This window comes from Lontra canadensis, unplaced genomic scaffold (genome assembly GCF_010015895.1).
Source record: "Lontra canadensis isolate GAN:19392208 unplaced genomic scaffold, GSC_riverotter_1.0 scaffold78, whole genome shotgun sequence".
NCBI classification, from domain to species: domain Eukaryota; kingdom Metazoa; phylum Chordata; class Mammalia; order Carnivora; family Mustelidae; genus Lontra; species Lontra canadensis.
Window position 1 is genome coordinate 1,096,523 of NW_022631072.1, and position 12,399 is coordinate 1,108,921.

The window sequence follows — 12,399 nt, forward strand, 5'->3', positions numbered from 1 at the left end:
TAGGGGCTATAGAGGGAAGAGAAATGTGTACGGGAAACTAGGACTCTAAAGGATCTTGAGGGCCTTTTATATCTTGGAGACCATTGGAAGATTTGATTTTTCTGCCATAATTTAGTCAAAAGTGTGATCAGTGGACAGTAGGGGCTGTAGTTTCCCTTACCTTAAGGTAAGTGATTTGAATATGATTTCCAGCCCTTGTGCAAGCTGGCCTAGTTCTTAACTCTTTAGTTAATTCAGGTTCCCAACCCAAATCCTGGAATCTTTGCCACTACTTCTCTTGGGCATGCCCTGGAATTCACATTTGGTCAGCTGAGTTCTGTGAGTCTGCTGAAAGCTCTGCTTAGTTTCTTGGCTACTTTTGCCTTCAGAATCGGCAGTTTGCTTTAAGTAGAAAAGTGCCCCAAATGCCAGCCCACCTCTGTTGGCTTTTTTTCCTTTCCATATTTTGATAATTTTTGAAAATAGCATCCTAATGAATGTGACATAGTTCCTTTCCAAATTTGGGTAGTTTTCACTGTTTTGAAAACTCTTTGATCCCTTCAAACAGATTTTTTTTTTTTAAGATTTTATTTATTTATTTGACAGAGAGATCACAAGCAGGCGGGGATGCAGGCAGAGAGAGTAAGCAGGCTCTATGCTGAGCAGAGAGCCCGACATGGGGCTCGATCCCAGGACGCTGGGATCATGACCTGAGCCGGAGGCAGAGGCTTAACCCACTGAGCCACCCAGGCGCCTCTCAAACAGATGTTTTAAAAAGAATTTTCTGCCTTTTGTCTCGTAGTCTAATTTTACTCTTATAATGAAAATTGTAGTTCTGGTGTTATATTCCAAGCCATAGTGAAAATCCTTATACATAAATGTTGGGAGTATTGCACTTCTGAAGAGTCAGATTTATTGAGATTTATTGAGGTATATTTTACATACAGTGAAATTTAACCTTTTTAGGAGTTTGTAGTTCAGTGAGTTTGGCAAACAGTTGGGTAACCATGACAGCAACTGATACATTGAATGTTTTATCACCCCAAAAGCTCCTTTGTGCTCCCTTGTAATCAGTCCCCTTGCCTTCCCATTAGCTCCTGGCAGTCACTGATCTGATCTGTCCCTCAACTCAGTGTTGTCTTCACTGAGTGTTGTGTAAATAGAATCATACAGTATGTATAGCCTTTTGTGTCTTGCTTCTTTCATTTATAATGTTTTTGAGATTCACCCATGTTCCTACATTTACCAGTAGTTTGTTCCTTTTTATCGTTAGTAATATTCTGTGTATGGATATACCACAGTTTGTTAATCCCTTCACTAAATGATGGATATCTGGTTTGTTTCCAGTTTTTAGCTCTTAGGAATAAAGCACCATAAACATTCATATACTGGTCTTTGATGTTTTCATTTCTTTGGGTAAATACATAGAAGAAGGGATTGCTGTGTCATATGGGAAATATATGTTAATTTCATAAGCAGCTACCAAACTCTTTCCCAGTGTGGCTATACCATTTTGTATTTACACTTGGAAACATATGTGAGGTCCATTTATATTTTTCTTAGAATTTTAGGTGCTTTAAAAAATTTTTAGTGTATGGGCGCCTGGGTGACTCAGTGGGTTAAAGCCTCTGCCTTTGGCTCAGGTCATGATCTCAGGGTCCTGGGATTGAGCCCTGCATCGGGGCTCTCTGCTCGGCAGGGAGCCTGCTTCCCTTCCTGTCTCTCTGCCTGCCTCTCTGCCTACTTATGATCTCTGTCTGTCAAAAAAATAAATAAAATCTTTAAAAAAAATTTCTTTTAGTATAGTTGAGATCTTGTTTTTCAATTTTAAATTAAGTACTTAGTGATATCTTGTAATTTTAATTCGTAGTTCCCTAACAACAAATGATGTTGAACATCTCTTCTTATACTTATTTGCCATTTGTCTCTCTTTGATAAAGTATACATTATCCAGTCTTTTGCCCACTGTTTTTTTTTTTAATTTTATTTTTTATAAACATATATTTTTTTCCCCAGGGGTACAGGTCTGTGAATCGCCAGGTTTACACACTTCACAGCACTCACCATAGCACATACCCTCCCCAATGTCCATAACCCCACCCCCGCCTCCCAACCCCCCTCACCCCAGCAACCCTCAGTTTGTTTTGTGAGATTAAGAGTCACTTATGGTTTATCTCCCTCCCAATCCCATCTTGCTTCATTTACTCTTCTCCTACCCCCTTAACCCCCCCATGTTGCATCTCCTCTCCCTCATATCAGGGAGATCATATGATAGTTGTCTTTCTCCGATTGACTTATTTCGCTAAGCATGATACCCTCTAGTTCCATCCACGTCGTCGCAAATGGCAAGATTTCATTTCTTTTGATTTGCCCACTGTTTTTTAATGAATTATTTGCTATTTTTAAATCATTGTATTGTAAGAGTTCTTTATATATTCTAGTTACATGTCCTTTATTAGACATGTTGTTTTCGAGATACTTTCTTCCAGTCAGTCTGTGGCTTGTGTTTTCATTATCTAACTCTGTCTTTTGAAGAGCAGGAGCTTTTAATTTTAATGAAGTCTAGTTTATCAGTTATATCCTTTTAAGGTTTGTGATTTTTATGTTGTGAATCTCTGCCTAAGCCAAGATCATGAAGAATTTTGTCTGTTTTCTTCTATAAGTTATATAGTTTTAGGTTTTATATTTAGGTATGTGATCCATTTCAAATTTTTTCTGTGTTGAAGTTTTTGTTTTTGTTTTGGATATGGATGGCCATCATTCTAGCATCATTTTTTTTTTTTTTTTTAGATTTTATTTATTTATTTGAGAGGGGGGGAGAGAGAGAGAGCAAGAGTGCAAGAGCAGCGGGGAGAGAGCAGATTCCTGGCTGAGCATGGAGCCCAACTCGGGGCCCAATCCCAGAACACTGGGATCCTGACCTGAGCTGAAGGCAGGTGCTTAATGACAAAGCCACCAAGGCATGCCTTGGCAATGATTTTAGCATTGTTTTCTTAAAAAGGCTATTCTTTCTTCAAGGAATCACCTTGTCTTCTTTGTCAAAGTCAATCAGTGTTATATGTGTGGGTCTATTTCTGGATTTTCTCTTCTGTTCTACTGACCTATATGTCTGTCCTTTCGCCAGCAGTTTTGTACTTACAAGTCTTGTGAGAATTACTTAGGCATTTTCTACCATCATACTGATTTGTGAGATTCAACTGATGTAGCAAGTCAACGACCTCCTATCAAAGAATGTTAGGTAATTGAGTCATTATTAAGCATGTGACTTTATTTATTTATTTATTTATTATTTATTTATTTATTTTTAGAACGAGTAGTGTTCATGCATGTGTGCATCCACGTGCTCACACACGAGCAGAATGGGGAGAATCAGAGGGAGAGTGTAAGAGAGAATCTTAAGTAGGCTCCATGCTCAGTACAGAACCCAGTGTGGGGCTCAGTCTTATGACCCCAAGATCATGACTTGAGCTGAAATTAAGAGTCAGATGCTTAACCCACTGAGCCACCCAGGTGCCCCATGTAATCAGTCATTTAATTTGGCTACAGCAATCTACTAAAACTCCTTAAAACATTGGTTTGGATGTTTCCAGTAAGAACTGTCATACTCTGCTATTGGGAGTGGAAGTTGGTACAAGCACTCTCAAAAAGTAGTGTGTTCATTTCTAGTGAATGGAAATGAACTATGGCTTATTAACTCTACCTCTTAAACATATACCCTAGAGAATTTGGCACATGTACATAAGAGGACAGGTATAAGTATGTTCATTGCAGCATTATTTGAAATACTGAGAAACCGGAAACAATCTAAATATATTTTAATAGAAAAATAGTTGAATAAATTGTAGAATGATAAAGGATACTACATGGAAGTAAAAGTGAATGAACTAGATCTCTATATACCAACATAGATCTCAAAAGCAATACAAAATTTTAAAATGAAACTATGCAAATAAAATAGGAACAATAGAAAAACAGGTACTGGAAAGATATTCCCTGAATGTATTATAGTGGCTTCTAGAAAGGAGAGGAGCATTGGAATGGGAAGAAGCACAAAAAAGGAACTTTTGTATCTGTTAGATTGTAATTTATTTAAAAGAAAAAAATTTTGAAGAGTTTATTTGAGAGAGGGCATGCACAAGCAGGGGGAGCTGGAGAGGGAGGAGAAGTAGACACCCCCCACGCCCCCCCCCAAGCAAGGAGCCCAATGCAGGGCTCGATCTCAGGACCCAGGATCATGACCTGAGCTGAAGGCAGACGTTCTTTCTTTACTTATTTATTTATTTTAAATTTTATTTTATTTTTTCAGTGTTCCAAGATTCATTGTTTATGCACCACACACAGTGCTCCATGCAATACATGCCCTCCTTAATACCCACCACCAGGCCACCCATCTCCCCACCCCCTTCCCCTCCAAAAAACCTTCAGTTTGTTTCTCAGAGTCCAGTCTCTCATGGTTCATCTTCCCCTCCAATTTACCCCAATTCACTTTTCCTTTCCATCCCCTGATGTCCTCTGTGGTACTCCTCATGCTCCACAAGTAAGTGAAACCATATAATAATTGACTCTCTCTACTTAACTTATTTCACTCAGCATAATCTCCTCCAATCCCATCCATGCTGATACAAAAGTTGGCTATTCATCCTTTCTGATGGTTGTGTAATATTCCATTGTATATATAGATGAAGGCAGATGCTTAATGAACTGAGTGACGCAGGTGTCTCAAAAAAAAAAAAAGGAGAGAGCTATCTTACACACATTTCGATTTGTTGTATTTTTAGATCCTTTTTAAGTTGTAAACCATTCGTTTCAAAGAAAATGGATGTGTTACTAAATGTTACTCTAAATGCCACATTTGTAATCTCATGTATTGGTTCTTATGATGCAATCATTTGTTAAATAAAAACTCACTCCAGAAAGAAGGCACCAAACAATGAACAAATTACATCAGATTTCAGTACAATCGGGTTAAACAGTGTTTTTTCTCATTATTGAAATCATGTTTGTATATTCTAATAGTATGTATTTTAAATAAAAACCATTTATTTAAAATAAGTTCTCCCTAATTAAAATTTCTTTCCATAGTACAGTATTTCAATGGTTATACACATCAGTGCCATGAGATGGCAAAATAAAGGATTAACAGCTCTAAAATTTTGAGAAACACTGAAGTCTATATCCCTCTCTCAGAAATTCACATGTACATTGGAATGCTAGAGGTACTAAGAAGTCATATAGTGGTGTTTCTCAGATTTATTAGCTCACAACCCACTTTTTCATGTATCAATAACAGTAAGATCTGGGAAATGTTTAGTATATTCTAATATATAATGTCTAGTGTATATACAAATAATTATTTCTATTTTAAAGCAGGACAAAAGGAGCAAGCTGTGGAATGGTATAAGAAAGGTATTGAAGAACTAGAGAAAGGAATAGCTGTCATAGTTACAGGACAAGGTAAGATTATATTTACATTTGTTTTATAGCCATCCCGAATTATATTCACATGATTGCCCTAATTTCAGATACACCTATCTTACTAAAAGTATTTGAAATGAAAAGATTTTGAAATGTTATTATTGACATTTATAGATTTACAGTTAATGCTTTATTACCTGTGCTAAATTACCAGCTATGCTTAAACTTGATTACCAGGTAGCAGTCAGATAAAAACCAATATATTTCTTCTTTTGTCCTTGCACCCACTGTTGGTGATGTTTTAGCCTCATTTTTAGCTCTGTTTTGAAACCTGGTACTTCCCTCATTGTTGAGGAAAGGAAGGAGTGTTTAATCACACTCCCTTTTGTGTTTGTGGGTAATGCTTGACTACATGTTATAATATGAGCTATAAATGTCTTGCTTTGATTCACCTTGGCTTTTTAAAGTCAAAGAGGTTGTCATCTTTGCTTTCTTATCACCTAAAATTAAAAATTAGAATCTAATAATATTTTTAAATATATAGGTAACATTTATTGCACACTGTGCTATGTGCCCAAGCATCATTGTCTGGGCTTCATGTTATCTTTTTTAATCTTCACCACAACCCCACACTCTGAGACTGCTGCTGTTATCCTTACTTTTCACATAAATAACCTTAAGTACAAAGAAATGCGGTAACTTGCCTGTGGTCTCATAGCTAGTAAGTGGTAGTTCGAGTCAGGATTTGAGCCCAAGCAATCTGACTTCAGAGCCTGAATTTTTAAATATGATGCTGTGACTATTATGTAGTATGTGGGTACTACTATTAAAGTATTTCACTTTATCACAACTAAAATAGATTCAGAAGAAAAAGTTGTATAGACTGAGAATCTTATCACTATGGATCCGTCCACTGAGTGGATGTTTGTTGTCTGGTTGGCTGACTCTACTACTTGTATCTTCTAATCTCTAATAATTACTATGTATCTAATATTTGGCCAGGTTTTTTTTTCTCTCCCCTTTTTATTTTGAGTACTTCTCTATACTGATGTCCTGCACAAAAGAGAGCAAAATAGAACAATGTGGGAGGTTAGGCCTTTGGGACTTTTCATTAGTTTTTCAGTATGACTTTTTTTAAGTATTATGTATACAGTGTATTTGTTGCTCTTTGTCAATTGCCTGGAGGCAGAGCTAGAAGAAAATGAGTTAATAAGAAAAATAGTATCTCATTGAATGGAGTATGCCTCTAATTGTACCCCTAAGAGAAAAAACAGTGTCAGTTGAACTATGACAGTATTCTCTTCTTACCATTCGGAATTTGACTTTTACTTTATCGTATGTAATGTCTTTATCCTATTTAGACATAGCTGTAATAGCAATATTAACATCAAGGACCAAATTTGTTTTTGCACAGGCTGTGACATACTGTGGTATGAGTACACCCTGGCCGATAGCTTTAGTAAGTTGTACTGGTTATAAAACACATCTCGTGGGGCACCTGAGTGTCTGAGTTGGTTAAGTGTCGGACTATTGATTTCGGCTCAGGTCATGATCTCGGGGCTGTGCGGTCAAGCCCTGCTTCAGCCTCTGCTGTGGGAGTGGATCTGCTTAAGATTCTCTCTCTCCCTCTACCCCCACACATCTCACTCTCTGAAACACACACCCCTCAACTTCAGAGATTTATTTATTTTTTATTTTTTATTTTTTTAAGATTTTGTTTATTTATTTGACAGACAGAGATCACAAGTAGGCAGAGAAGCAGGCAGAGAGAGGGGGGGAAGCAGGCTATCTGCCGAGCAGAGAGCCCCATGCAGGGCTCGATCCCAGGACCCTGGGATCATGACCTGAGCCAAAGGCAGAGGCTTTAACCCACTGGGCCACCCAGGTGCCCCCAGACATTTATTTTTAATGTAGAGAGGAAAAATACACCTCAAAATCCATGAAATCATATGTGAAACCCATGAAATACCATAGTAGATCTGAAACCATCATAAGGAACTATAACTAATTTTTTAAGCTTTATAAAGACTGTGACTCCCAGAGCACCTGGATGGCTCAGTTACTTAAGCATCCGATTCTTGATTTCAGCTCAGATCATGATCTCAGGGTTGTGAAATCAAACCCCACATTGGCTTTGTACTCAGCGGGAGTCTGCTTTTCTCCCTCCCTCTGCCCCTCCACTCTCTCTCTCTCAAATAAATAAATGAATTAAAAAAAAAAACTGACTCCCTGTGAGATTAGTTGTGGTAATATTTTATCTTGAAGTAATATTAGTAGGGAAACAGAGGTGTTAATTTTTTTCCTCTTTGTTCTTTCAGGTGAACAGTGTGAAAGAGCTAGACGCCTTCAAGCTAAAATGATGACTAATTTGGTTATGGCCAAGGACCGTTTACAACTTCTAGGTATCAATTAATGAATTGTGTAACTGGAATAAGATGTTTTTGAAATGTGTGTTCAGTGAAACTTTAAATGTAGTTGGAAATAGATCAGTAATCTTGAAAATGTGTTCTATGTTTTTTTCCTAGCTTACAGAAAATTCTAACATCTACAAAAGAGAGTATAATGGATTAATTATCCATCACTCAGCTCTAACAATTATCAACTCATAGTCAGTCTTGATTTATCTGTACTCAAGGGCTGGCAAATTACAGCCCATGGACTAAACCCATTTCACTGCCTATTTTTATAAGATGGCACACAGCTAGCTACTCATTCCTCTATTATTGTTTGGATGCTTTCATGCTACAGTAACTGCAGAGTTGAGCAGTTGATACAGAGATCATACAGCCTTCAGAGCGTTTTAATATATAACTTTTAAAAATATTATCATATTTACTATCTGGCTTTTTACAGAAAGAGTTTGCCAGCTCCAATAAATCCCTACCCACTCACCCCCACTCCATATTATATTGAAACAAATTCTTGACATCTTTTTATTTCATTTACAAGTATTTCATATTGTATCTCTAAAAGCTAAAGATGCTTAAAAAATAAATTACCGGGACACCTAGGTGACTCAGTCAATTAAGTGCCTGCCTTCAGCTTAGGTCATGGATCTCGGGGTCCTGGGATCGAGTCTCACATCATGCTTCTTGCTCAGTGCAGAGCCTGCTTCTCCCTCTGCCTGAGGGAGTGCCTGTGCACTCTCTCTCTCTTTCTGACAAATAAATAAAATCTTAAAAATAAAAATAAAAAATAAAATTACCAAAATGCCATTATCACATCTAAAGTATAACCAATAATTTCTTTTAATAGTAATAAAAAATTATGGCCAAAGAAATGATCAGTGTCCAAATATAGTTTACATATAATATGTAATATATGTATTATAATGTATAGTTAATATCTCAAAATTTAATAATTCTTACTATTTTTCTAATAATTTTTTGTACCAGAATCTCAAGAAGATTCATATGATATGTTTCTTTTAATATACAAGTTCATCTGTTTTTTTCTCATAATTTATTTGTTGATGAATCAATCTTTGACACATCGTAGTTTCCTGCAGTCTGTCTTTTGCTCTATGCCTCTCCATGATATCTTTTTTTTTTTTAAAGATTTTATTTATTTGAGACAGAGAGATAAAGAAAGAGAGAAAACATGAGCAGGGAGAGAGGCAGAGGGAGGGGGAGAAGCAGACTCCCCCTGAGCTGGGAGCCTGATGTGGGGCTCGATCCTAAGACCTGGAGATTATGACCCGAGCTGAAGGCAGACATTCCGCCATCTGAGCCACCCAGGTGCCCCTCCATGATATCTTAATATGTTCTTCTGTCCTCCCTGTAAATTGATAGTTGAATATAGACCCTTGATTGGATTAAAAGTTGATTTTTATTTTTTAATAATAAGACTACTTCATAGGTGGTTGTATTTATTTGTCAGTAGTTCTGACATCTTGTGATGTTAGTAGCAGTTGATGACTGATGCCTAGTGACATACATAATTCTGTCAGTCTTTCTGTATTTATCAGCTGAAATAGGTCTATAAAGAGAAGCTTTTCATCTTCTATTTGAATGCTTAAGTTTTAAAAATATTTTCTAAGATAAATCTACTTCTAAGACAAAGTGGAATTTAAACCCACCCCTCTTGGATGGTTCCCTACTGTAACTTGATGTGATAGAAAAGATATTGGTAAATAGGCAGACCTTATATATTTATTGCTCTGTGATTTGTGGTAAGTTATTTAGCATGTTTGAACCTTTTTCTTCTCATTTATGATATGCTAATAGATAATATTTATTTCATCATATGTGACCATTAAATTATTAAAGGAACCTAATCATAGTAACTACTCAAAAATGCTGGGTTTTATTCCCCTCCTTATCTTGCTTTTGTGCAAAAATGTATTTATACACTCATACATAAATATCGTGTATTTATATACTCATTCATTCATTCATTTTTATATGATCCATTGTGTTTTATAAGTTTTTTGCCCCACACTGGTGAAAAGAAATTCTTTAATGTTTTTAGGTGGCTGGCAAGGCAGTGTTCCCCTGGCTTCTGTGGCTGACAGTGTTTCCCTTCTTACTCACACGTGAAGATTATTATCATATCACATAAAATTAAATATTATATCAGAGGTTATTGTAGTAAAATAATTGTTCTACTTCGTACTTTCTGTGTGTTTTAGCTATAATGTCTTTCACTATATGTACATATATATGATGCGGGTTAAGATTGGTTATGGAACATTTTGTAGCATGTTTCAAATTGAATATTAGTAGCTAGTTGTTATCTTTTGAAGCTGTGATACGATAAATTGTTGGAAGCATCTCATTAATTATGGACTTGTCTTTAAATGCAACTTTGTCATTTTTTAATCTGTGTTATTAAAGGAGAGGACAAAAAGAACTAATGGGGCAGGGAGGGTTCAATATAAGGCACAGGGCCTTATCGGCCTCCATGAAGATTTGAGCTTTTACCATCTGTGAAATGGGGAGCATTTATAAGGATTTTTAGGAAAGGAATGATGTAATCTGACTTACGCTGTTTGTTTTTTAAAATAGATCTATTTGTTTTAGAGAGCACGAGCAAGGGGAGGGGCAAAGGGAAAGGGAGAGAAGCAGACTCCTGACTGATCGTAGAGCCCCTTATGGGCCTCAGTCCCATGACCCTCAAAATCATAACCTGAGCCAAAATCAAGAGTTGGCCACCCAACTGACTGAGGCACCCAGGCGCTCCCTGACTTAAATTTTAAAAAGATCACATTGCCAATGGACTCCCAAGAGTAGAGCCAGAAGAGTAAATAGGACCACTGCTGAATTACAATAAGCTAGGAGAAAAATGATGGGAGGCTTGGACCAGGGTGATAGGAAGAGAACTTGTAACAAGTGGTTGGATTATGATTATATTTGAAGGTTGACCAAACAGATTTATGGATAGACTGGATATAATGTTGCTCTCTAAGGGGCTCGTGATATATTGTGGGAGGTAGACACATGAATAGATAAATCTTCTTCATTGAAGAGGAGATGTAATATTTTTAGGGAGGGTCATAGGGAAGTTCTATTTTTAATTTCTTGAGGAATCTCCACACTGTTCTCCAAAGAGGCTGCACCAACTTGCATTCCCACCAACAGTGTAAGAGGGTTCCCCTTTCTCCACATCCCCTCCAACACATGTTGTTTCCTGTCTTGCTAATTTTGGCCATTCTAAATGGTGTAAGGTGGTATCTCAGTGTGGTTTTAATTTGAATCTCCCTGATGGGAGATACACAAATAAAATAGGTATCTGGAAAGTATTCCTGAAAGAAGTGAAACCTAAATGGGAGATTAAAAAAGGTGAAACTTTAAAGAATGTTTGGGAGAAAAGACATTTCAAGAAGAAGCTATAACATGAACAAAAACTCAGGGTAAGAAATGGCATGGCAGGTAAGGAAAGGTGCTGGTGCAGAAGTGAATTTGGGATTGCTTAGTATGTATAAGAGATGTAGGCAGATCATGGAGGGCCTCAATGTTATATAAAGAGGCTTAAACATTCATCTGTGGCCAATGGGAAGCTACTAAAAGGCTTTTTTTTTTTTTAAGATTTTATTTATTTATTTGACAGACAGAGATCACAAGTAGGCAGAGAGGCAGACAGAGAGAGAGGGGGAAGCAGGCTCCCCGCTGAGCAGAGAGCCGGATTCCCAATTCCCAGGACCCTGGGATCATGACCCGAGCCAAAGGCAGAGGCTTTAACCCACTGAGCCACCCAGGTGCCCCTACTAAAGGGTTTTAAATGGAAGAGTTATATGGTAAGATTTTGCTTTTAAGTAGATGATTCAGATGGTTGTGTGGGATCACATGTGAAAGGATCAAGAAGCAAGGTGGTGGTTTTATTTTAAATCATTAATTAATCTACAAACCTTTAGTGATTGCAAAAGGAAGCATTAAACTAACTTTATTGTCTTTAACAAAAATGAGTTGGAGCAGGCTCATATTAGCAGTATAACTACTAATGTGTTATATATGTGTTTCCACACATACAAATCTAAATCCTATACACCAGAACAACTTCTGTGGCTTTTTATTCTCAGTTATTAGTTATCAAAAACAAGGATTTAGTTTGTTTATTTTCATTATGTAATGAATCTTCACATGATCTTTTTCTGACATTTCATTGAAGAGAGCGTTAATTAATAAAGACATTTATAAATCAGGGTTGTTTTTTTTTTTTTCTAATTTATGTCTATTACCAATACAAATGGTTTCTTTCTCAGTATGGTGAAGAGTATTATCATTGAGAAAAATCAGATGACCTATCTGTTAACGAACAACAACAACAAAAAGCTCCAAGGTATATTGTATCAGCCAGTTCAAGGCTACAAAAGCTGTTCAGTACTTTGTGCTTTGTGCAGAGAGGTTAGCTGCTATTTAACCCGTCCCAAAGGTATATGTGGTTGTACCATCAACCAAGCATGGCGCCTGCCTGTCTGACCTTAGAAATGAAAGTTTAGGAGAGTTAGTATATATGTGCTACATATTTGCATGTATTCATTGACTTCCCAGTACTGAAGAAAAGAAT

General features: G+C 36.8%; 1 protein-coding gene across 4 annotated transcripts in view; it reads left to right on the top strand.

Moving 5' to 3' along the window:
- SPAST (spastin) overlaps positions 1 to 12,399 on the top strand; it is a 54,800-nt gene that overhangs the window by 12,220 nt on the left and 30,181 nt on the right. For 2 of the 4 annotated variants that reach the window (XM_032881843.1, XM_032881845.1), the window contains exons 2-3: positions 5,347 to 5,433; positions 7,713 to 7,796. In XM_032881843.1, coding sequence (XP_032737734.1) covers positions 5,347 to 5,433; positions 7,713 to 7,796 — 171 coding nt within the window. The remainder of the gene's footprint in view (positions 1 to 5,346; positions 5,434 to 7,712; positions 7,797 to 12,399) is intronic. The other 2 variants (XM_032881844.1, XM_032881846.1) reach the window with 1 other exon arrangement.